At 39.6% G+C, this 26422-nt stretch overlaps 1 protein-coding gene across 2 annotated transcripts in view; it reads right to left on the reverse strand.

Moving 5' to 3' along the window:
- The window catches only part of STAM (signal transducing adaptor molecule), a 252063-nt gene that overhangs the window by 183299 nt on the left and 42342 nt on the right, over positions 1–26422 (reverse strand). For both annotated transcript variants that reach the window (XM_086941774.1, XM_086941775.1), the window contains 2 exons: positions 20391–20466; positions 20208–20303 (listed from right to left, as the gene is read on the reverse strand). In XM_086941774.1, the coding sequence (XP_086797900.1) occupies positions 20208–20303; positions 20391–20466 (172 nt within the window). The remainder of the gene's footprint in view (positions 1–20207; positions 20304–20390; positions 20467–26422) is intronic.

Genomic DNA, 26422 nt, shown 5'->3' on the forward strand with positions numbered 1-26422 from the left:
GAATCATTAAGGATGCATTTCTCCTCTTGACAGCCTTAAATGGCAACGAAGAAGATGAAAGTATAGACATTCCCCGAACTTTCTTTTCATCCAGTCAGTCTTAAATCATTAAAACCAGTCTATAACCTTTGCTCCGAACTCACTGTAAGGCAATAAACACACCCTACCCTGGCCACGAAGTAGTTTGTCCACATGCTGGCTGCTTTATCACACAATTTGTAAACCAGTCCCTGACATCATGCCATGTTCCAGATAACCTAACGATTTCAATTACACTCACCTTGGCAATTAAAAGAGAAAAAATACACAAACTCTGGGACCTTGGGATTGCCAACATTTTGAATCTCAATTAATTTAATTTCAGAATACCTTGGAGAATTTTGCACACCATTTTAGCATGGATACGAGACTGCTTCCAAAGATGTGAGTCAATTTATTTGACAAAGTGGACAGTTAGTGTCTTTCTTTTTCGATTTTATTGGCCCCACCTGCAATCTTTTATGATGTGGAACATAATCTATTTACACCCCTGTTTCAAGAAGAACTGAATAATTGTGTAGCTCCATTTCACATGGCAAAATAAAGGTGGAAAAATGGCCATCTGTGTCTCCAATCAAAACTTAAGATTACTTATCACTGCTCTTACAGAATTACCTCCAGCATCTGAACAAACATCTCCATGACAGAGCAATTAATTTCCAATACTAACCAGAAGAAAAGCAGGCTATTCAACACATTAGTGATGTCAAGTAGTTAGGACTGGTGATCTGGCTTGGAGCTAGTGGTTTGCAGCATAGTGCTTCAATAATGGAGGTTCTTCCTTTGTAGCCTTTGTAGTTACTAATTAACATGGCAGACATGCACATCCCTCTTGGGCTGTTTACTAACACCACAATTTTTAGTATAGTATGCAACCTGGGCTGTTCGCGGGAATCCAAGCTGCAAAAGCCAGGTGGGTAAAACGTCAATATGCAATTGGTCAAATTAGGTATGCTAAAGTATTTCCTACTATTCATCCCTACACAGGAAGCCATGTTATTACAGATTATTTGTTTGGATATAAATTAGATTATTCATTGTATGCGGGTCATGCTGACTATTAACTAGGGTGGCAACAAGCTATTCAGAATGCAGCTTTTTAGGCTTTATAAGCACTGTGTAGCTCTATCCTTAGGCAAGGTTTGCCAAAGCTGCTCGTCAAGCAAACAATATATTTTAAATTTATGTACCTGAATTTAAAGCATTTACAGGTCTACATCCTGACAAACTTTGCTCATAAAATACCTTCTGACACCTGCACTTCACCATACATTAGACATCATTAGTCAGGTTACTTTAAACCAGAGGAGCAGATTTGTACAATTGCTTTCACTTGCTTTAGATTAAAGGAGGCTTTTCGTATTTTAGATCTTCCTTATGTTACAGAATGAGATTGCTTAGACTTCTTCAGCTTATAATACACTGCATCACAATTACTCAGAACACAAACCTGTAGAAGATTATTTCAAGTTAAGCCAATCATTTAATTTGGCCTTACATAAAGTAGACTATGTCACTGCTATTGCCCTATTTTTGAATGCAGGAGAATCACTGGATTGCTTTAAACCTGCATTACTGTCACTCCTGGATAGAAGTTCAAAACACCAAGAACACCCACCATGCATTTGAATGCAGAAGAGGCTACTCCAATTACCTTACCATTTCTAGATTACTAAAATACTTCTTTGATCATTTTTCACAGCATCAGATTACAAGAGATTATGCACATTAGCTCCCCCGGAATTTGAGAACAGATGATTAATAAGCCGTTAGGATGTAACATGTTGTATAATCTTTTAAATAAAGAAATATTAAGTAAAACCCAGTAATTCTCAAATACCAAAATAATTACTTTAAATCTTCAACAAAAGAAAAATATTTGGCAAAGTGTTTTGCCTTTTTTATAGGAAAAAGGTGTTCTTAGGTTTAGTAAACACTGATTAATAGCAGTTCAAGCTTTCTTGCAAACACAGAAAGTATAGCACAGGCAGCAGTGGGTGGGTGTGGTGGTGGGGGGATGGGGGAGGGGTTTGAGACGCAGCTAAAAACAAAATATTATGTAAATATTTCTTTAGCCTTTATTCTAAAGGCAAACTGCATATAAACTATAATGCACACAACTCAAATGAAAAATAAATGCAAATTAAGTTATGTGGGAAATGCATTTTCCTGTCACATTAGATATCTGTGGGTGTACGCTGATGGTTACCGTTTTAAATATTGGTCAGTTCCCTGGGGAAATAGTGATGTGTATTTATAGTGCTAAGAGGTCTACGTCCATGACAGAAAGCACAGTGAACCAAGAAACTCACTTGTTTAAAACATCCATTACAGTATAAAGGTAGGTTGCACAAAGGCTGTCACAAAATCTGCTTAAAGATTTTGTTTTGTTTAAATGTTTACAGTGCCTTCAAACATAATGCTTTTAGTAACATGCCAATTATAGCTAGTGCAACCTTTTTATAGGGTTCTGTTACAAGGACAAATTCCAGATTCAATCAATTAAAACTATTCTCGCTCCCAAGCAGCCTTAAGATGGGCCAAGAGACGAATCATGAGGGGTAGCAGGAAACACCAGGTCGGTGACTAAAGCAAAAATGGGAAACAACAAGTAGCTTTCACAGATGAGATTGTGCACCACAATGTGGACAGTATAGAATTAGATGCAGTTACCAATACTGTGAATGTGATTAACTTGTCATCACGTGCATTCAATGAACAAGAAACTGAGATTTTGTGTAAAGGTTTGAACTTCTGCTTAAATGGTAAACATGTAATGGATGATGTCCATTTGGACTGGTTTCGTTTTGTACGAAAACTGAAAGTAAAAAAATATTTTTCAGAGCATCCAAATGTTTGGCCGCCTGTTTTGAATACTGCATGTGTTTCTGATTTCACTTTATCTGATATTGACATTTCTCATGTAATTGCAACTTTGGATGTTGAGGATGGTGTTGGTGACTTAGTAGACTTCGCACCTAGTTTGGATATAACCGAGGACACGTCAGTTGACACTGGGATTAAAAATAGGTCCAAGTTTATTCCACCAAGCTGTACTAAGACTGTTATTGATGAATTTGCGTTTAGTGACACAGGATTTATACAACTTGGCGGATAGTCACCATTCCAACTCCAAGTGTGTACATAAACAAAATATCAGTAAAAAAGAAAGAACTTTACTTCAATCTATTCGTAATGATCCATCCCTTGTCATCCTTGAGGCTGACAAGAGTGGAAACATTGTCATAATGAATACTCAGGATTATATTAATGAGATCGATAGACAACTAAGCCATCCAGATTGTTATGCTAAGCTGCAATCTAACCCCATCAAGATGATTGAGAATAAAATCAATAGTAGATTAACTGAGTGGCATGAATCGGGTCGATTGTCAGACCTTGAGTACCGATACCTATTAGCTAACAACTCAAGATTCCCATGTATTTATGCACTGCCTAAAGTGCATAAGGTGGGTATTTTTCCACCTGGCCGACCTATAATATCAGGCAATGGAGGGCCTACAGAGCATCTCGCTGAATACGTGGATTCATTCCTCCAACCACTTGTACAGAACTTACCCTCATATTTGAAAGACAGTCGGGAACTTCTCTGCAAATTGGAGGATGTAGTATGGGAAAATGAAACTTTCACGTTCGTAACTATGGATGTCGAAAGCTTATACACTTGTTTACAACTAGAGAAGGGCCTTAAAAACTTTCTTTTTAAACAAAATGCTTGTCACCTCGAGCATACCCAAATGCTGCTGACTATGTCCAAACTGATTTTCACACAAAGGGTTTTCTAGCATGGGAACTGTTGGTTCTTGCATAAACAGGGAACTGCCATGGGTTCCAGGTTTGCTCCATCTTATGCAAACCTCGTTATGGGTTTGTAGGAGGTGGAGCATGCCTGGGGCCCAGGTGCCAAGAACTGGGTGGACCAAATACTCTTCTATGCCCGCTACATTGACGATATTTTCCTAATTTGGAAAGGGAGCCCACAAGAGTATTTTACTTACCTTAATGAAAATGATCGTAACATCAAACTTACCATCAACAGTTCCAAGCAAGAGATTGTGTTTTTGAACCTCAGACTATGTGCAAGGAAATGTGGTCCATAGGGATATGTATAAGAAACCAGCATCCTGCAACAGTACGCTACACGCGACTAGTTGCCATATGAAAAGTACTGTTGCAGCCATACCCTATGGAGAAATGGTACGGGTTGGCCAAAATTGTAGCGAGGAGGTCAATTTCGAGAGAAACATACACAAAACCAAATGTGATTTCCTAGCCAGGGGGTATGATAAAGACAACATTAAAAAGGCAGAAAATAAAGTGAGAAAAAAGAAACAAGCCGATATTTTGGCCCAACAACCACGTTCCAGTGTAGACATTAATCAGAGCCAATGTGTGTTTGTGACATATCTTTAATGTACTTTAATATACTACGGAAAAATTGGCACTTACTAAAATCTGAAACATTGCCTCCAGACAGTGTCCCTGATAAACCAAAAGTTGTTTATAGAAAGGGTTCTACAATAAAAAAACATACTGTGCCCAAGTTATGTTAAGACACTTGATGTCCCTCAAGCGTCTTGGCTGCCAGAAAAGCCATTGGGTTTTCATATCTGTGGCAACTGCTCAATTTGCAGATATGGTATGAATAAGAGGAAGGTACTTAAATATAACGGACCTAAGGAATATACCATAAGGTAGTTTATTAATTGTAATACTACACAGGGTAGTCTATCTGATTATTTGCCACTGTGACCAAATTTTTGTCCTTGAATATAAATAAGGGGGCGTTTAGCACAACTTGTACTATCGCCGAACCAGATGACCACATGATTGACAACACGCGTACTCCTGCAGTAAGTTGGGATATAGAGAGGGACCTATTGTTAAATCTGGCTTAGGATATGAAACTCGCCCTCTTTTTGTTTACAAATGCATGGAGGGTGTTTTATCCTTTACTAACATGTCATTTGTGTCTTTATTGCTAAGTTACGATGTATTTGAGAACCTATTTTGAGGTTCAAAGAAGGCCGCTCTTTTATCTTTCCCTTGTGTTATTGGAGTGTAGGGGGTTCGTGTGCCCTTCAAGCTGGGAGAATGAATAATAATTTTTTTCTGTAATTCAATGTGTAGATAGTCTCCTTTTCCATCGTTGATTGTGGCAATGTGACGGATTGTATAGACTAGACTAGATGCTATGTCTTGTAAAAAAGGGAAATAACAAAAGACTATACACTGCCCGTTTAGATATATAGTAAACGGTGTTTGCACGTTTCTTGTAAAACTCCTTTTTTTCACAAAGAAAACTCACCTATACGAGCGGTGTTTACACATGCTTAAGCTTCCGTGACACCATTCTCATAGTTTAAAGATGGCGCAACAAATTACCAACTGTGCTTAATAAGGATTAAATAATGCTTTGTAAAATTGTTATTCTTTGGGAATATCAAGTCTGTTGCTATTAACTAATATTGTTTAAATGATTGTGTATGCCATTATAGTGACTCCCGAAAGACCACTAGACAAAGTGGGTTTTGCCCTTTACAATATGGCTGCGCTGTTTGGAGTGAATTAAATTACACAATTTTGTGAGAACTCAGAAGTGAAAAACAATGTACAATGACGGATATGTGCTGGGCCTTTTAAAGTATCGAACTAGACTAACAGTTTAGATGTTTGTTGACTGTTTAGCTAATGGAGGCTTTATTTATTTTAGGTTAATCTTTCCAGTATCTACTCAAAACCATAACGCCATCTTCATATTGCCATAAGAATTGATAGGCAATTTTTAATATAAGTGTGACGTGCTAAAATATCAAAATTATTAAAAGAAAGATAATCAATCGTTTTAGTGGCAGTTGTGAGAAACCTGATTTTGAGTTGAGAAATAGAATTACACTTTTTATATCCCTACAATATGTGGGTTTTACACAATATAACTTATGTAAAAACATATGGTTTTACTACATCAATGCTAAACTTAATTAAAAAAGGCTATTCAAGATGGAATTTTGCAATATATTCTAACACCGCTAGAAGCTACAATATAATGCTATTTGACAATGAAGTGTACGGAATACGATTCTAATTGTGTTTTGACAGCATATATGTTAAGCCTGATGAGCATAAAAGTGTATATTTCACTTTATTCACAGATTACCGGGGTTGAATTAACTATCGAAAGGCACATATATCTTGGAATATTATAAACTTGCTATGGTATGTTTACATATACAAATTACATGCGTTAATGCCTGTTTTGTGTTTAGCTACATATGGATCTTATTTTATTTCACATACAAGATTATATAATTTCAAAATGAATTTGTGTCATATTATGTTCAGAGATCTCCCGTAATGTCTATACCAGATTGTAAGATAACATTCGCTAAGCAAGTGTGAATTAGAAGCTCAAACAAATGGACGCCGTTTTGCATTGTCTGTTTTTTTTTTTAAGTGTTATTAAATGTTTGTCAACAGACTTGTAAAAATATTATGTTTGTGTATATTTATAGCCCTGAAGAAGTTCGGCAACGGACGAAACGCGTTGGCAATGTCTTTGAAAATGAGAATTGAATAAATACCAAGTTTTAAACTTCCAGAACTTGTGACTGGCTTCACTTTGGGAAAACGAATGTGAACCTTTAAATTTGTAAATAGTATTGTACAAGGATTGTTATTCAAAAATACATGTAAATCTGACTCATTAGACGGGTGCGGAGCCACAATTATGTGCATATCCTTAAGATTTGCAAATTAACCAAATGCACACTTTCACATCTTTATCTGGAAAACACCCTGGCTTGTTCCTTCTTTAACTGTCTCCTCTTTCTCTCACTTAATGGGAAAAGAGAACCTTCTATTCCTCCTTCAACCTGCAGTAACGCAACCGTTCATGACCGGTTGTGTTTCTTAAATAAAAAGTATAAGAACTGTGTTGATCAACTTGTTAAAAGCTTGGGAGTGGCGTTTCCCTGTCCATTTTGACCTAAGGGTGTGGTAGCGTATTGTCAATTACAGAAAGCAATATTCCATTGAAATAACAACATTCACACCGACATGCAGTTTCACTGATACAACTATATAGCACACAAACGATAATGTGTAGAAATCGAGTTTCAGCAAATATTTATAATTTGCGCATCACCAAATGAAGGTCTTGGTTTTTTATCATATTAAATCTTTGTTTTCATCACACTTCAGAATTACATGTCTGCTTTCCTAACTTCTGATGTTTTGAAATATTTGTACAGATCATATACTGCTAAATGTAGTTGTGCTATAAAAGTATATAGCCTTTCCTTTTACACGCTCCGTGTCCCAGAAAGATTGCAGCTAGTTTGCTTTACGAAATTCTCTAACTTTGTAGTCAGAGAAAGCAAACACCAGTTTCCATGTGTTCTGACCGGGTTTTTGGCTCTATTTCTGAGTGATGGTGACTTTAAGCTTGCTACCATCCTAGATCCCTATTCTTAGCTTGTTTTGGTCCTTTTAGGCCCTTTTCAGACTTAGAAGCATAAACTAGAGGATAGCTGCTTTATATGATGACAGATCCCTTATTCTTGACTCTAATCCATCTATTGCCTGTCTTTGACATAATTATGTGTCCTTTCATCATCCTACCTATAGTAGAGGGTGGATCCTGTAGTCCTGACTTTATATTACATATTGGTATGGTTTGTGTATGTACTCTGATAGAGTTAAGTCCTTTTCGGGCCTACAAGGCCCAGAACCAGAGAGACTCCATTTTGCTTTCTGTCCCTGCAGACTGAGATGCTTGCAGGGTAAAGGTGATGTTTTAGTTATGAGGTGTTGTTCGCTCTTTGCAAACTAGAGAGAACCGGCCAGAGCTGAATCTTATCAAGAAGTGTCCCTGGGCTCAAGTCTCTAGATGAAACAAGCAGCTGACCACTATGAGGGCGTCTGGAGCAGGGAGCCTGGTGCATGGATCTGGTGGGAGGAGGCTACTGGCTGGAACTTTCCACTAGAGGAGAGCATTCCATATCAGCGAAGTGCAGAGGAGGCGGGGCAGTCAGTTGGTGTTTGGAACAGAGAGCAGTCAGTTGGTCTTTGGAACAGTTCAGTTCAGTTGATTTTTGGAATGGAGAGAGAAGGCAGATGATTGCTGGAGCTGGAGAGAGCAGTCAGATAAATCTTGGAATGAAGTTGGAACTGCCAGCTGGAGCTGCCAGTTTATCATAATGTATTGAAGCAGATGGAGGAGTTGAAGCTGTCAGCTGGAGCAGTTGAGCCAGTGGAGTGAAGCCGTGGTGACGGAGGGAGAGAGAGAGCCCTGATTCCACCAGAGAGAGAGAGAAACATTCCTTTCTTATAGGGTGAGGTATTCTAAACTAGTTTGCTTTACACTTAAACATTAATCTTGTCTTTTATTTCCTAGGCTAGATTCCCTACTGTATTGCTAATCCTTTTTCTTTCAGCAGTGTGCAGCCTATTATAATTAGTAATAAAGCTTTCCATTATAATAAAGAGACCCCGCAGATCTGTGTATGTGTCTATTCCCCTTTTACTTTTCAGGCTATGTGTGATATTGTAGTGTTATATTGTTGATGTTGTTAATGAATAAAGATACCCCAGTTCTTAGTGAACTAGTCAGACCCTCCAGGATTTCGCGGTTTGCCGCGAAATCGGCACTTTTGTAAAAATGCCGCGATTTTTACAAAAGTGCCCGCGAAATCGGCACTTTTGTAGAAATCGCGCGGCATTTTCACAAAAGCCGCTATATCCTGGGGGTCCGCCTAGTCATTTAATGCATGCAATACTAAAATCTACATTTTTGGCTACATTTAAACACTTTTTATCAATGCAAATGAGTTGTAGAAAGAACGTGATGTGAAGAAACTTCACATAAGTGTAGAGTGCTACCAAGGCTCTACTCTACTTTGTTGCAGCATACACTCCAAGGGTCTGGTAAGGTCCGGGGATATAAATAAATGGTCGCTCGAGGCCCCTGCTGAGACATATGTCATTAGTTTGTGTATATTCATTTAGCGCCTGCTAGCACAGCAGGAACCTTGGTACACACCAGGCCATTGACACGACACTGGCGATGAGCACGGTGATTTCCCGCATGCGGAGAGCCCCGCTTCCCTGGTGTGATCTGCTACCGCTCCGCATGGTGCGTACTAGGGTGTGTACTGCCTGACAATGAGTGAGAGGGAGAGTCAGGGCATTCTCTGGCGGTCAGCCGGCATCACACAAGCAAGCCTGCTGGTAAGAGAACCTGCCTCCATCCTTCCCACGGCCTGGCAGCCACATTTGCTTCTGGCAGAGGCTGTGTACCTCTAAGCCATGTCCTGGACCTTGCCAGAAAGCAGAATTCCTCGACGCGGTGTGGTGTGCATCCGAAGTGTCACCTGCGTGTGTTGCCAGAAGGACATATATTTATGCCAAGGTTTCTAATCGCTTACACTGAACGGCGTGGGTCAAACCCGACAACAGTTAGATGTCGAGGTATGGAGACAGCTTGTAACATGATCTAACGCACTTTTTCCAAGTGTCTGGTCTGGACTACATGACAAGACCTGACTGATGGTTCTATTCACGGGTCTGGCTAGAAACAGCTTTAGCTATCTCATGGCAGTACAACACACAGAAAGAGCGTTGACTCAGCCCCGTTAAGCGAGCGCTGGATGGGATGCCCCTCGTGTTTAGGACGAGCAAATGGCATTCACAGGTGTATACAGTCAGTGTTACACTGTATATGTTTACAATGCTTAGTCTATAGGAAAAGCGTTTTGTTCGCTGATAACTAGGGCCCCATCTGCCAACTTTGCCAACAAATTTGGAATAAATATATAGATACACAAGTAAGTTTGTTCCTGGAAATTTTCCAATAGATTGATCAAGGGGAACATTTTATAGGAAGGAGGGTTCTAATGTTGCATTTTCTGAAGACAGCCCAAAATTACAGGACAAATAAATATTTAAACAGCAAGTAGAGGCCGTAGTTTCTGTGCGCTCTTTTGATTCAGTGCAAATATTTGTTCACTTTTGAAATATTCCACTCGGATTTTGCATGTAAATCTAGCAGTTCGATTGGCATCTGATGGCAAAAAAACAGACTCCAAGTCGATTTCCGAGTTGGCAAAACTTTTTGGCATTCTGCTAATCTCCGATCTATGCCCTGCTTGACAGCTACTCACTCTACACGCTATTGAGCCCTTTGTTGTAGGAAAAATGGCCAAATAAGATGCCGCAAAATTGCCGCTAAATTTCCATATTTGTGCCGCTAAATTTCCATTTTTGTGCCGCTAAATTTGCTAATCCATGCCGCTATATCCTGGGGGGTCTGACTAGTGTGTGATCGTTGCTTCCTTATGATAAAGTTAAACTTTCTTCTAGTCAGATGCTGTTATGTGAACGGATGCGACTCCCGTCCAGGTAAATGGTAACTGAGCAAGGGAGTAGAGGAGAACTCGAAATAGGGAATAACCTTTACACAGTGTAATTTGGCCATTCTTGTGTACCACATAAAATATAACAATTGCATCCCCAGTAGATATTAGATGTATGAGAGAAACTTCCCAACAGAGAGAGAGAGAGAGCTGAAGGTATTCATAGGAAAGTGATTGTCGTAGTGTAGCGGCGTTATACCCACCAGATTGTGGCTTGTGTATGTATGAACTAGTGAGAGCACTGATTGTGGTTAGTGCGTATACCCACAGGATTGTGGCTTGAGTGAGCACTGAGTGTGGTCAGTGTGTAATGAGATCGCCGCTAGGGAAAGTGGCGTTAATGAGAGCATTGATTGTGGTCAATGTGTATACCCACAAGATTGTGGCTTGTGTATGTATGAAATAGTGAGAGCACTGGGAGGACACAGTGCGTATACCCACAGGATTGTGGCTTGCGCGAGCACTGATTGTGGTCAGTGTGTAATGGTAAGTTATCAGAACTGCCCCCTTCACTATGAGTAGGAGGGTAGCATAGTCAGGGTCTGAGTTGCCGCGAGACTATAAGGTATGAGTGTGGTGTAGAGCATGGACGTCCTTAGTAATCAGTGAGTATTCCTAGTAACCCTATAGACTTAGTGGTGTTTTTGATGATATGAGCTTGTATATTGCTAATTCCCCATCCTCAGGTAGGTACCCAGGTGCCTGGATAAATGGGTCCTGAGGAGGGAGATAGTTACGTTTCGGCTGGGGTTGATGGTTTTTTGTGAGCTGATTCTATCTGGTCCGAAAATCCGGTCGTCACATTTGGCGTAGTCTGGCAGTTTCGAATAAAGCGCAGAGGAGGGAGCCCTTCACATGTATTTGGACTTAAAACCCTTTAAATTTGACATCTGGGAACAGTCTGTGACTTGCATGGTGAGGTGTAGTCCTTGACCTATGGGCTTCAACAGTTGGAGTGTAAGGAGATAGCATTACATCATGGCATCGGACTTATGCAGTGTAGAAGAAATGCTTTTCATCTTGGTGTTTGAACTGACAGGCTTGAAGGGTGACATTACGTGATGGAGCCAATTACATCTTGGTGATGATGCAGTTGTACATATGTGTATGAAAAAGGCTTGTAAATTGCCTATTAAATGGCTTGCTGCATTTGCTTATGCTGTGAAATGTGAAATGTATTAAGTGTAATATGACTTGTTGAGTTCCTTGTAAAGAGCTCCTTGTAAATATGGCTTGTGAATAGCATGTCATCATTATGACTTGTTGAGTTCTTTGTGAATAGCGCCTTGTGAATAGCGCCTTGTGAATATGGCTTGTGAATAGCATGTTATCATTGTGTTCCTTGGGAATAGCGCCTTGTGAATATGGCTTGTAGCGCCTTGTGGATATGGCTTGTACATAGCATGTTATCATTACGTTAGGCAGGAGAGAGCTGGATCTCTTTCAAGTGCTTAGAGAAAATATTTAGAGACTGTGCACGTGTTATATGAAAACGTGGAGAGATAAGTTCTTGACTTCCCCATGTATCTGCAGACATCGGGGAATGATTGTGTTTGAGCTGCCAAAGGGTTAATATCTTGAATTGGGAGGCAGTGTTTATTTCAATATGCTGTTTAACATGCATAGTTACGTGAGCTGACACTAAGAGTCAGTGACTGTTTGGATTAATGATGGTTTGATTTGACTTTTTAATTAGTTGCAGGGTTCGCCTATGTACTTTGACAGCTAGCTGACGGAAAGGTCACATCTGGCACAGAGAAAAAAAAGCAGTGTTCATTTAACATACAGTTTGACATGAGTCCACGAGTTTGTGTGGGTTTGCCTTTGAACGCATGATTAAATGTGTCTGACTCGGAGGTCGGAGTGTTATAAATCAACCAGTCGGACTGCGAGGGGGTGTTTTAAAATGAGCATTAGAAGAGGGTTTTCAGCTGAGCACGGACGGTGCACAGAGATAAATAGTGTTCACCGGTTGTGGAAATAAAACAGATCTTATGTAGAATGTGCTTGAAATAATAAAAGTGAAATGCAACCGTGTGCTTTTAAAAAATGCTCTGTAGTGTATTTTGCAAATGAAGAAAAAAATAACTGATTATTCCCCTACAGCAAGCTGCCCCTATTGTTTAAATTTCAAATGCACATGATTCTGTATTTTGCGCTGATATGAAGCAGAACAGCGTGTGAGAAAACCCACTCAGTTAGGAAAAGAGGCTATCTGCAAAAATAAATCTGACCCTTTTAATCCTTAAAATAGAAAAGCTTGCGCACCAAATTATTAATTCTTGGTTATGCAGTGCACAATTACATGTATAACTTTTTTTCCCCTTTGTTTGAATTAATGGTGTCTCGCATGTTATTTTAAGAAATGTGTCTTGATTTTCTATGTTGCTGCTTAACGCTTTGCTTTTCAGCCAGTAACAGTACATTATTGTATATAGTTTCTTTTAGATTAGTTTTTCATGAGGCTACAGAAATATTTTGCTTCCTACTTGAGAATGCTAGCATGTGTCTAAGTTGCAAAACATGTCTTTATTAATTTGTGTTTTCAGGATGCTTTTCACCATGTCTAATTTGCTTAAATTAGTTAGAAATAACTGTGCAGTGTTCCGAATTAAAGGCAGGGTTTCTCTGAAGCCTGAGAACGGGTATGTTTGTAGTTAGAAGGAATTTGTTTTTTGACCTTGGCGGATATGATAGCTCAGCCAGGCTCTCAGAAGCGTTTTAAAAGGAGGGGCCCTTTTTGGAGCGTCCGTCTGAGGCAGACTTGCCCTTGCCTTGTTTTTTTTATTTTTGGCACATTTTCAGGAGCTCTTCGCTCACAGTTTTGAAAGGGTGGAGGCGCCCCGTGGGTGACATCACGATGAGGGGAAGGCAGTGTAGAGAAAAAACTTGGCAGGAGCTTTGCTCCTGCAATGAGATGAGCATTTGGCAGTGATTCAATTTTAGATCGCAGTGTAGCCCGGCTCCTGCTTGTTATGGTTGGAGCAGATTCAAAACTGAGCGCGGACATCTTTCTAGAGGTGGGGGCTGTTTCTCAAAGGAGTGACTAGGCCCAGCCCTTATGGCTGTGTAAGAAAAAATTTGATTTTGCCCAAACAAATTTAAAGAATATGGTATAGGTAGAATGTTTAAATCATTCCTTGGATTTAGAAGAGTTCTTTTCATGAATTAAGAGGTTTCTTACAGAAATGAAAAGCAATTGGGGTGCTTTTTGAATGAAAAATGTGTTTTTGCAAGATTGATGATGCTTGCTTTTCGTTTCAGATGGCTGATATGTGGGGGCCCTGTATGAGTGTTGTATTTTTCTTATTTTGGAGTGGTGTATTTTTCTTATTTTCGGAGTGAGTGCCCCCCCCCCAAAAAACCCCGAGCCTGGACCCAGACCGGAAGCTGACGTGCCTGGAGATGACCAGACTGGTGCGCGTGCTTCCTTGGCAAAGGATACAGATGAAGATGGAGGGTCGTGGCCTACACGAATGAACTGTTTTCCTAAGGAGAAACCAACGAGGGATTACATTGACTGAACTTTTAAAATTGGCATTACAATCTACAGTTGGCTGCCTCAAACACATCTGGATTTCCTAAACAAATTTTTTTTTTGACAAAGCCATTAGTTCTATTTTTTGAAGAAAAAACATTATTAATTGACTTTTGCAAGTGATGATCTGAAAGAACCCATTTTTATTTGGTTATAATTATATTTTCCCACAAATGGAATCTGCAATGTAATTCCTTGGCCTGCATTCTTGAGTCTTGCATTTTTCCCATGTTTCTATTTCAGATGGACATTATGCCACTTTTGCAGTTACCACAAACATGCCCCAATTCAAAATTTCTCAGTCCTGTTCATGGTTTTGATTTTCCAGTTTAAAAGATGCACTGCCACATTAATGATTTGGCCTTTGGTTCAATGATTCCTTTTGATATATGCAAATGATATTGTTTGAAAGTCATAGGGTGCAGTATATAATTAGTGAGCTGCTTTAATAATCCGATGCCCTGTGATACATGATATTTTGATTTTAGTATGCTACACTATTTCATTATTGATACAGATTGACTTTATACTTTTTTATCTTTCACCTATTTTATAGTTTTCCTGTTTTATGTAAAACAGTTTTGCCAATGATGGGAAAGCAATGTTTTGAATGATGGTGCACACATGTGTTCCAAAGATTGATACAGAGGAATTAAGTGCAAACTGTTTCCTGAGTTAGATGACTTATGACCTTTGACTATTGCCTTTGGCATGATCTACTATTACTGAACTTTCCATGTTTAAGTTTATGATTTAGCTATAGTGATTTCTGGACAGACTATTTATGTCTGGATTATCTTTTAGAGGAATATATACACCACACTTAGATAATTTTCTTTGATTTTCTTGCTTAATATGCATAGTGCTACACCAGCTATTTTGTAGAAATGGGGTTATCCTTGTTTCCCTACTATTACACTTTCACTTTGATCCATCAACTCTTAATTAGAACAGTGGGATTAGTTCCAGGGGTGGTCACCTTAGACTTTAAGTTGTCCTGGGAGGTGTGTCTTTTAGTCAGGTTATGTCCTAGATCTATTAGTAATAGTTGCCCAGACTTTGAGGACCCTTTGTTATGTTTATTTGTCAGATTTTACCAAATCCTTTCTTAAGTTGACCGAAGTAGGCAGGCCTCATTTAGGCCCTTTGTTGTTTTTCTTTCACAGACATTTCCCCACATCAATAGATTTCATGAGTTATCACTAGAGGTTGAGGCATATTTAGTTCAAGGGTGCTTGGTTAGTTTCTGTTGGTATCAGATCAATTTTAGTTACATTTCAACATTCAGGTCAAGGGTGCTTTGATTAGTTTTCAATTGGTTGTCAGATTTATATTCCCTACATCAAGTTTTAGGTGGTATTTTCCTTAGTTGTCATTCAATTTAGGGAGTCTTTTTGTTTTTGATTTTGTTGATAGATTATGTTGATGTTTGTTTATTTGTTTGTTGTTGTTTACGGATGTTAGCAATTTGAAGTCAAGGGTGCAGTGTTCTGACCGGGTTTTTGGCTCTATTTCTGAGTGATTGTGACTTTAAGCTTGCTACCATCCTCGATCCCTAGTCTTAGCTTGTTTTGGTCCTTTTAGGCCCCTTTTCAGACCTAGAAGCATAAACTAGAGGATAGCTGCTTTAAATGATGATAGATCCCTTATTCTTGACTCTAATCCATCTATTGCCTATTGGCTTTGACATAATTATGTGTCCTTTCATCATCCTACCTATAGTAGAGGGTGGATCCTGTAGTCCTGACTTCATATTACATATTGGTATGGTTTGTGTATGTACTCTGATAGAGTTAAGTCCTTTTCGGGCCTACAAGGCCCAGAACCAGAGAGACTCCATTTTGCTTTCTGTCCCTGCAGACTGAGATGCTTGCAGGGTAAAGGTGATGTTTTAGTTATGAGGTGTTGTTCGCTCATTGCAAACTAGAGAGAACCGGCCAGAGCTGAATCTTATCAAGAAGTGTCCCTGGGCTCAAGTCTCTAGGCTAGATTCCCTACTGTATTGCTAATCCTTTTTCTTTCAGCGGTGTGCAGCCTATTATAATTAGTAATAAAGCTTTCCATTATAATAAAGAGACCCCGCAGATCTGTGTATGTGTCTATTCCCCTTTTACTTTTCAGGCTATGTGTGATATTGTAGTGTTATATTGTTGATGTTATTAATGAATAAAGATACCCCAGTTCTTAGTGAACTAGTGTGTGATCGTTGCTTCCTTATGATAAAGTTAACCTTTCTTCTAGTCAGATGCTGTTATGTGAACGGATGCGACTTCCGTCCAGGTAAATGGTAACTGAGCAAGGGAGTAGAGAAGAACTCGAAATAGGGAATAACCTTTACACAGTGTAATTTGGCCTTTCTTGTGTACCACATAAAATATAACAATTGCATCCCCAGTAGATATTAGATGTATGAGAGAAACTTCCCAACAGAGAGAGAGAGAGAGCTGAAGGTATTCATAGGAAAGTGATCGTCGTAGTGTAGCGGCGTTATACCCACCAGATTGTGGCTTGTGTATGTATGAACTAGTGAGAGCACTGATTGTGGTTAGTGCGTATACCCACAGGATTGTGGCTTGAGTGAGCACTGAGTGTGGTCAGTGTGTAATGAGATCGCCGCTAGGGAAAGTGGCGTTAATGAGAGCATTGATTGTGGTCAATGTGTATACCCACAAGATTGTGGCTTGTGTATGTATGAAATAGTGAGAGCACTGTGAGGACACAGTGCGTATACCCACAGGATTGTGGCTTGCGCGAGCACTGATTGTGGTCAGTGTGTAATGGTAAGTTATCGGAACTGTCCCCTTCACTAGGATTAGGAGGGTAGCATAGTCTGGGTCTGAGTTGCCGCGAGACTATAAGGTAGGAGTGTGGTGTAGAGGATGGACGTCCTTAGTAATCAGTGAGTATTCCTAGTAACCCTATAGATTTAGTGGTGTTTTTGATGATATGAGCTTGTATATTGCTAATTCCCCATCCTCAGGTAGGTACCCAGGTGCCTGGATAAATGGGTCCTGAGGAGGGAGATGGTTACGTTTCGGCTGGATTGATGGTGTTTTGTGAGCTGATTCTATCTGGTCCGAAAATCCGGTCGTCACACCATGGTAAAATAAATAAATAAACAGAAATTTGTCAGACGACACAGCCTGACGTTTGACCTGTCTTTGAATACACAGCTAATGTGACAAGAAAAGAACAGAATTTAAAGGCATTCTTATTGCTCATTTACCATCTGAACTCCAGCTTGTTTATTTTGAGGGTGCTAACGCACCCCTACTTCAAGCGCCTATGCATGTGTGCATTCACAGCAGTGGAACTGGCCCACTGACAGCAGGGCATGTGCACGCTCTTCTGCCCCAAAGCCAATCAACACTCTGCCAGAAAATGGCTTCTCTAGTCAATTGTGCCACATTTTCCCTCAAATGATAAATAGGCTGCCACACACCCATTTGAGAGAAGGTGGGTGCCAGAAGCCCCAATCCTGCACAACTGAAACAGCAGAAAAAATGGCACACATAGAACAAGCATTGGCATAGGCGATAGCTCTCGCCTTTGGGACCTTATAGGTGTTTAGCAATGCAACAGTTGATATTGTTGCACCAGGGATATTGTGCTGCATAGCTAAATACTTATAAGGTCCCAAAAGCGAGACATATTGGCTATGCCAATGCTTGTTTAACTTTTGCCGGAACCGCCTTCCTCCGTCCCACCTCCTTGAATTGTTCCTTGCCATACCACCCCCACTGCAGTGTTGCTACTCTGGAGGCCGCCCCTCTCCCTTTGTTGCTAGCCCCTTCCTGTTCCACCAGAAAAAAAAGCAACTAAAACTCACACTAACTAATTTCAAGATGCAGACGGTGCTGCACTCCCTGCTCTGCGTGGCTTTCTTTCTGCTGTCTTCATGCAGTTTTATTCTGGGTGCAGGCTCAGAATAATACCATACTAAGGCAACACATCCATGTGCCTCGCAGTCAGTGATTACCACATCATACAGATTTATTTTCTATCATTTAGCCAAGACCTATATGGCTTCGGCAACGATTATTTTAGATGGTACACTTGAAAGGCTAACCAACCCATCCTGTGATGTCTTCCATTTAATGAGAATGCAGGAACTGTATCAATGTTAAATTGCTATTAACAACACAGGCAAGGTAGCACATCTCTGACCTTGAACTGTCATTGGTTAATGCTTTTTGGGAGTATTTTAAGAGTGGTTTAAGATACTTGTCACAACACGTTTCTACCCACCGCAGCTAAGAGGTGCTCACGTGGCTGCCTTGGTTTGTGAGGACTTCATAAAACCTTCAACTAAATAAATAGTTGTCTAGGTGCACTTCCCCTACAAACACTTGGACTAAACCATCCGCTAATCAATTTTATCACAGAATCCCTGGTCCAAATACATAAATGCTGCTAATATGGAGCGGGCGGGCAACTTCGTACAGCAATGGTGCATACAGCTCGGACCAAATGGGCGATACGTTGGTGGAAATACCAGATCTATGGCATTGTAGCTATGATTAGGGGATTGGGTTTACTGCGACACTTAATCCTTAAATAAAAATAAAATCATGCAACGCATAGTGGGAGGGTATTCTAAGGCAAGTGCTCCTTAATTCATAATAAAACCATTCCATGCACACTGGGGGAGCAGAAACACTGGTTTATAAACACAGTAACTAATTGATATTAATATTAATGCCCAATGCAATGGTACTCAGTTTCCCAACTCAACAGGGTGGTAGGCAAAGTGGACAGAATCTTATTTAAAATCAGTGACCATCGTATCACAACAAATTAGAGGCGTAAATCGCGGAGCCATCAAATTTGATAGGTCACAATTCTAATCAATTTAGGAAATTACAATGGCTTTCCAAAACATATTAAAGCAAACTAGAGAAATGTAAAACAATATAAAAGTTCAAAACTAAACCTTATCTCAACCATCCAGTTAAAGTAAAAGGATTTACAACAACAGCACTCTACCATCGAGAACTGAGTGCTCACTGAACCCTGAACTAAATCTGATGAAATCAAAGAGCATAATCGTGCATAACTAATTTGGAATAATAACAGCAGCTGGTTCAGCAAAGTTCACACACACCAGAAAGGAACTGGTTCTGTAGGTGTCATCTGCCGAACGGCACAGGGGACCAGAATACTATTTCAACCAATGTGAAATATTCTGTTCAACCCAACTCAGGCCCCATGCCAGCTCTTCCGGACAAATGCAGACTTGCCATCAGTGGACTACTGTAGACAGGAAGTGTTCTCTCCATGTGCAGAAACAGGCAACTTTAAGTGGGAAATGTCTAGGTCCTCCTTAGGAGAACGAAGATTGTGTTCACTATTTGAAGCGTGAAGTTTATTTATAAACAAAATATCTCGGATTAAATATCTCTGCCTAGCGGGAACTTTGCAACATATTAGCACTTGTCCTTTCTTGATAGACAGCTGCTAGTTTCAAGGAGCTTTCTGGTACATGTAGGTTTCAATAGCCAAGCTCTAATTCACTGAGAGCTAGGCCACTGAAACCTTCAGGAGTTGTTAGCATGAAGCAAGCTCAAATGCGAGATAGGCAAATGTAAACAAGTGCGCGCAGCCACGCTAATTGGGAACAGATGGCCCCTGCACACCGCTGCTCACTCCTGCAAGGTGGATGCCACCACAAGCACGAGTGTTTGAAAAGTGCAGGCCGATTCCAAAAGGTCATATCCTAGAGCAGCGCATGCGCGCTGCGCTAGGCTTGATCTAAAAAAGAATTAGGAAGAGAGTCTCAAAGAACAGTCAGTCCATTGAAAGGCTTGTTAAGCACATTTCCCTTCATTTTGTTCAGTAGCTGGAGCTGGTTTGTGTTTAGTTATAATACGGTAGTTTTCTACAGAAAAGGGCTGTAAAAGCTGGCCAGTCACTGACAGACTTATGGAGGTGTCAATGAATGAACTGTTCAACATTAAGATGTCTACCTCCAACGTCAGAAAACTGTGTGTGGTGTGTTGTGTGTGTGTGACATGCATTTATGACTATCACTGAGAATCCTACAATGCAGAAGTTTTCTTTCATCATAGGGTTTTCTTTGATATTCACCAATAGTAAAAACAGATTAGCAAGCATGTCCCTATACTGAAGGAAGGCCAAGGCAACAGGAGAAATGGGACAAGAAATGAGGAATTCACTAAAACAATGAGGCAACTTACCTTATTTAAAACGTTGCTTACTTCACTTGCAAAATCTCTAGAGCACACTTCTAAATGAAAGATTTTACCACAGTTTGATACACATGCTCCCAGAAGCTGCAATAAAGAAGGGGGAATGCTTAAACAAGGTTAAATTCTTATGAACAGTTTACTAAAATAAGTAGATGCAAACAAATAACTTACTGTAAGTGCTTGCATTGCAACGTGTGGATCCTTATGGTTCACCCTTCTCATTATAGCACGCAGACTGTCTTTTGGTCTGGTATTCAATAAAAAACAAGAGTGACGTCAGGTCTCAAAACATTGGTCATTACCAGATTTAAATGTGGTACCAGATTCAGAAAATCCACCCATCATTTTTTTTCTTCTCCTCAATAAAATGCCCTTTGTGTGAAGTGTACCACGCTGCACCGCACCCAGGAAAAATAAATAGGCACACCCAAAATGGGGCTGGCCAGTCAGAGAAGACATGGCCTGGAATTTCAAGCTGGACTGCTATAATTAGATTATAAACCAATGTGCAATTATAAGGTGATGTTTTTGATTTGCATATGGATGGTTCCTGACAGAGGTGGCATGGTGGTCAAAAAACGATAGCCTGGGTTGTGGGTAGAGCAATTGCCAGTGGCTGCGATTACGTCAAACAATCTACCCAACACTTTTATTTTTCAAAACACAATGTTGTATGTTGGAAGTAGAAATAAGTGAGGTGGGACAGAAAGAAAGGCCTTAGGAGCGATCCTTAAATGCGAGAGTATTACTTCACATACTAATAAATACATTTGTGAATCTTCCCAGAAATATCCAAATCCCTACTAAAAAAGTGCAGAGGTCCAGTTCTTTCAATTTGTACTAATTCTATATGAACATTCCACCAATATTCCCATTTTAGCTGTTTTAGCTCCAACTCTCAAAGATATGTAGGGGTACGTGAAGGAGTAGTACAGGAGTGCAGCTTCATATACTCTGAATACCTCTGTGAATGCCCTGTTTTCCTCACAACAGAAAACACGCACAGGTATATTCAATAACATAATCAATCAACACTATCAAGTTTTTAAATTGAGGTGTACAACCAGCAGTGCTGGATTGTCAGCAAGCATGCAACATATTTGCCCATTTGCGTGAGCCAATCTGAAAAATAAAACTAGTTGGATTCGTAGCATGACACTGCATTTCAGCAGTGTATACTAATGTACCATGCAATTCTACTTTTGAGAACCAAGTAAAGAAATTATGTTTTTAGGGCAGTGACAAAGGGGTGTTGTTTATAGTTCTACAATGAGAGACTGCATGCCTGGTTTTTAGCAATAGCAGCAGCATTTTGTAATAACTAACACAAATGAGAATGAAGAAACTTTGAAACGAAGCATCATTGGAAGCACACAAGAATACCTAGACCATAGAAAGGTTAATTTAAAACTGACCGAATTACAATTAATATCAAGTAGTCTTTGGTACCAACTAAAAACAGGAATTATATCACGTGTTAAATAAAAACAACCATAGGCAATGCCAATAAGTCTGGCCCTAGGAAGCTGGTGTGATGATTATTATATATAGTTTTTTTTAATTATAATAAAATTAACACATATGCCACAAAAATTGTACGAGTAAAAAAGAAAAAGATGCCAACTTTCTAAGTGAGGCTATTTGGTTACAACAAAAAATTGTAATAAAAAACAACAATTGGGAAGGTCATTCCTGGCTTTAAAGGAATGTTGTATGGTAATATAAAATCATTAAAAGTAAATAGCACTTGAATAGATGTATTTTTGTGGAAACAAAGAACTGTAGAATACTATTGACGTAGGTTAAAAGGTAAGGTGACTGCTGCACGATCTAGACAGGCCTACAAATCCATTTAAGTGGAATATGCTGCCAAGGAAAATAGTCGTATATCTTCTAGTTATCTAAGACACTTTAAGCGCATTCTAATGTCATGTGTGTGTCCCTGAAAGTTTAAGCTAATGCAGTTGTATAAATAAACAAAAAGATCGGAAGCAAACAACGTCTGCCCAATTAAAACATGTACTACTGGCTCCCAACTTGTGGGTGTAGCGAAATATAATTTCTAGTGGTGCTCACATAATTGTCTGGTGACAACTGCACAGTTAATCCAGACCATAACCGTGTAGAATTTTAATAGAGCAACATGGGTTCTTCTTAACAGGAAGGTGTGACAAGAACAGGAAAGGGAAGGAAAATAAGTTACTTGTTTGTAACAGTAGTTTACCAGCATTGGTATCTTTCATAGATTTACATACTTGAATCACTCCCTGTCGAAGTGAGAGTCCCTCTGTAAAATTAGAAAGCAATATAGCATTATGCACAGCCTGAAAGGTCTAGAAATGTAAACCTAAGTGACTTAAAATAACTAAACTTCAGTTAATCAAAATACAGCACTCTGAGAACGACTTCCCGCAGAGGATACCATTGCTACGATATTCTAGTACAAGTGTGAGGAATAATTAGCCTTGATGAATAGGTAAATCTTCTAAGGGCAGGACTACAATTACAGGTAAGAATCCTTTTCCCTTCTCAGATACTGGATCTTTCATATATTCAAATGCATGAATCACAACATAAAGTAGTTGAACAACACAAGCATGATCCTTACTGTGGACATTTTCCCTTTCACTTCTTTATTTTCCCCTTTCCCTTTCGCCCCTGACAGAGCCCGAAATGGTAGAGCAGCGTTCTTTCTCAGTGTGATATCCACAATATTGCCCAATGAATTCTGGGTTGGATCCACTGCTTGTCCAGTTCTTCCTGGAGATCTCATTCATAGGCAGCAAAAGAAATTGGAAGAATGCATGATACCATCATTCCTAACAATGAATTAAACAGATGTGCTGAAAGTGCGCTAGGTTTATTAATATGATACGCCTTTACAACATCAGATAAAGTTTGTTTTTTGCAGTGTCGTTAACAGCTGAAGATCTGGCTTGGAGCTAGTCGTTTGCAGCATAGTGCTTTAATAATGGAACCTCTTCTCTTGTGGCCATGATAGTTACTAATGAGCACAGCAGACGAGCACATCCCTCTTGGTGGTGATAGTAGTAAACAGCCCATTTTTAGGTCGAGCATTCGAGATTTTAGTATATACTTCTAGGTGTATGAACTTTGTGGGCTCTGGAGATCAGTCCTAGGACTTGTCTGCTTCCGATTAGGAACTTTTTTCCTTATTCAGCTGCCTATATTTAACTGTCTTGATAGAAAACGACCAATAGAGGTCAGTAAAATACCACAATTGCTTTCTGCTTATTTACTTCAGCATTCTTTAGATTCCTATCCATAGAAATTTTCTTGCACGAGAATCTGTAGACAATAATATTTTTTTCAAAACTTGTATTTTTAGTGATATGGCAACCGAAGGCCCTAATTTTATATTCAGAACAGAGCTTTGGACTATTCCATTTCCCACTGAAAGGCAATATTTCTCTTGATGTGTTCCCATACCTGGCATGTCACACAGGTTGGCGTTTACTTTCCCTCCATGTTAAAGAACAGTAGATGTTTCAGCGCCCCGGCTAATGAGCTGTGTAGCTAAATCTATATAGGGTCCCAAAGGCGAGACCGATTGCATTGCAAATGCTGGTTAGTAAAAGTATGCATGTTTTCAAAAAGGAGCTACAAAGGGAAAAGACACACAGATCACCCTCTACTCAAGAATCAATCAAAGCACCAAGACCTGGTTTAGAAGGCACCTATTTTCAGGTTATATAATTTTAAAACTAATGCAAGATTCTATAACTTACAGATTCCATACAGTCCTCTTTTTTTCTTGCTGTGAGGTAGTCGCCAAACATTTACCGCCTTTACTTAAAAAAGAAATTTTTACAAAGGACAGTCCCCAAATTTTTAAGTGTTATATTCCCATCAACTTCACACGGTGTACACTCAGAACCCCAAAGGTTTCAGAATAAACAGAAAAAATGTGAATGGCAAAATGACCCCTCACGTGTGCACCACCAACGGGTTCACTGGTTGGTACTCACCAGTTGTGCCCACTTATCATCATCGGTGGTCATTTTGTCCAGGAAAAAGAAAAGGTGTCCAAAAGAAAAGAAAAACCTAGGTGCAGTGAAGTGAGCAGGTCACATCTCGCGATGCAACCGTGTGTAATTAAAATTGACAAATACACTCTAGCAGCAACCACTTTATTATTCACAAAGTGTATTTTATCAAGTTAAAACCGGTTGCTATTCATGCATACCGTTTTCAGCGCCAACATGTTTCTTTGCCACGTTAATTTTTGGCAAATTCTTCAGGGCAAACCACTTCGACAAGGCACCAGTATTGGACACACCATACACCGTTATAGGAGACTGTTGATTGTAAAAACAAAACACACAACATACTAAGTCATTCTCACTCCTCCCAATATCAAAAAGTGTTCTACTATGTGTTCGTATTTATTTAGAATCATATTCACCCTCAAGAGGCCACTGTCTCTCGTACTAGCTTGCTCTGTTAAGGCCTCTTGGAAAACTCCCTATATGAGTCCTCCTGGTAGATTTCAGCTGTAATGTCAATCTAAAATAATGTGATTAAAACTGTTGTGAGTAAGACTGTTGGACAACATAAAATGTATATATGGGATAGAAACACTGCTAATTCAAATGCTCTCTTTCCTATGTGTTCAAATTTATGCACCTGAATGGAAATAACGGGTATTCTATACACAACACACACAACACTTCTCTTTAGTGTAAATACGCCATGTCTTCCCGCCTGTAATTAGACATATATCTTGCATTGGGTATATTTCGTTTGCGTTAGTAATTCGACCATCGAACCAGTCTCTCTAAAGTATTTCTAAATTCAAAAAGCACCCGCTTGTCCATAAATGCCGGCAAAACAATTCCACCGCCAGTCCTCTTTACCGACCGGGGCCTCACGGAGCGCGTTGTCTCCTCCGCATGTCTCCCAGGACTCACAGCGCCGCCTAAAAACACTTCTGCGTATCTGATCACGTGTAGGCGCGTGTAGTCCTAGGACACAACGTCACGGAGGGACGCGTCATCTTAGAATGGAGTTTTAAGTAGTTTTGAATAGTTTTGAGCACCAGAATTAATGAACATCAGTTTTTCAAGCTAAAAATCATGATAGTAACTGTTCATTAAATATACTAATGCGGGAAGCAGCGAGAAAAGTGGTTGCGTCCTCCTTAACTTCGGCATAAATTATACATTTTGCCTGTCCAGCTATAGTTAGCAATGCCAGCTCACGATCACTTAAAGGTGGATTTCTTTACTATTTACCATTCTTATTGCCCCACCTACTCTTCCAATTTAGTCATATCATAAATTCTCTGCTCAGGAAGAAATTGCATTAACCAACAAATATGTGGCTTTTTCATGGGCTGTGTTCTAAACCTACTTTTGAAAACGTAAAGACACTATAATTCGCAATTTACTAACAGCGATCATTTTCTCAGCATAGTGTCAACTGTATTTTATTTAGGAATAGTAGAATTCCTTTACACTCTATTTAACTCCTCTGTAAAGAGAAGAAAGGGTTTACAATAAAATGTGTTCCAACACTTATTTATATTGTGGCCAACCCCTTTGCCAGAAATTATCTAAAAACAGGACACCAAAAGGGGTCATTTTGCCATTCACATTTTATCTGAAAACTTTGGGGTTCTGAGTGTACACCGTGTTAAGTTGAAGGGAATATAACACTCAATAATTTGGGGTCTGTCCTTTGTAAAAATTTCTTTTTTAAGTAAAGGCGGTAAACGTTTGGAGACTACCTGAATTTTAGTAGCTCATGCTCTTGTCGGAGGCTGAGTGGAAGGGAGTTCTATATTTTCCCTACTACCACCTGAAAGGATCTACCCCCCTTTCTGACCAAAGAAAATTTTGGTATCACCAGCAGATGATGTGACTATGATCTAAGCGTCCTTTCCGGGCAATACGGTGTGACCCTCTGTTGAATGTACTGTGCCCCACTATTATGTAGAGCCTTAAAGGCCAGCACAAGGACCTTGAAGAGTATCCTGTTTTTCATAAGGAGCCAATACAGATGACTCCTCATAGGTGTTCTAGGTCCTACCAGCATAATAGCTTTTGTGGCTGCATGTTGGATCACCTGAAGACGGTTAAGTAGGTAGTTAGGGATTCCCAAATACAGAACATTAGCGTAATCCAACCTAGATAAAATAAGGGCTTGGACCACAGTCTGCCTATGGGACTGAGGGAAAAAAG

This window comes from Lissotriton vulgaris, chromosome 10, assembly GCF_964263255.1.
Source record: "Lissotriton vulgaris chromosome 10, aLisVul1.2, whole genome shotgun sequence".
Taxonomy (NCBI): domain Eukaryota; kingdom Metazoa; phylum Chordata; class Amphibia; order Caudata; family Salamandridae; genus Lissotriton; species Lissotriton vulgaris.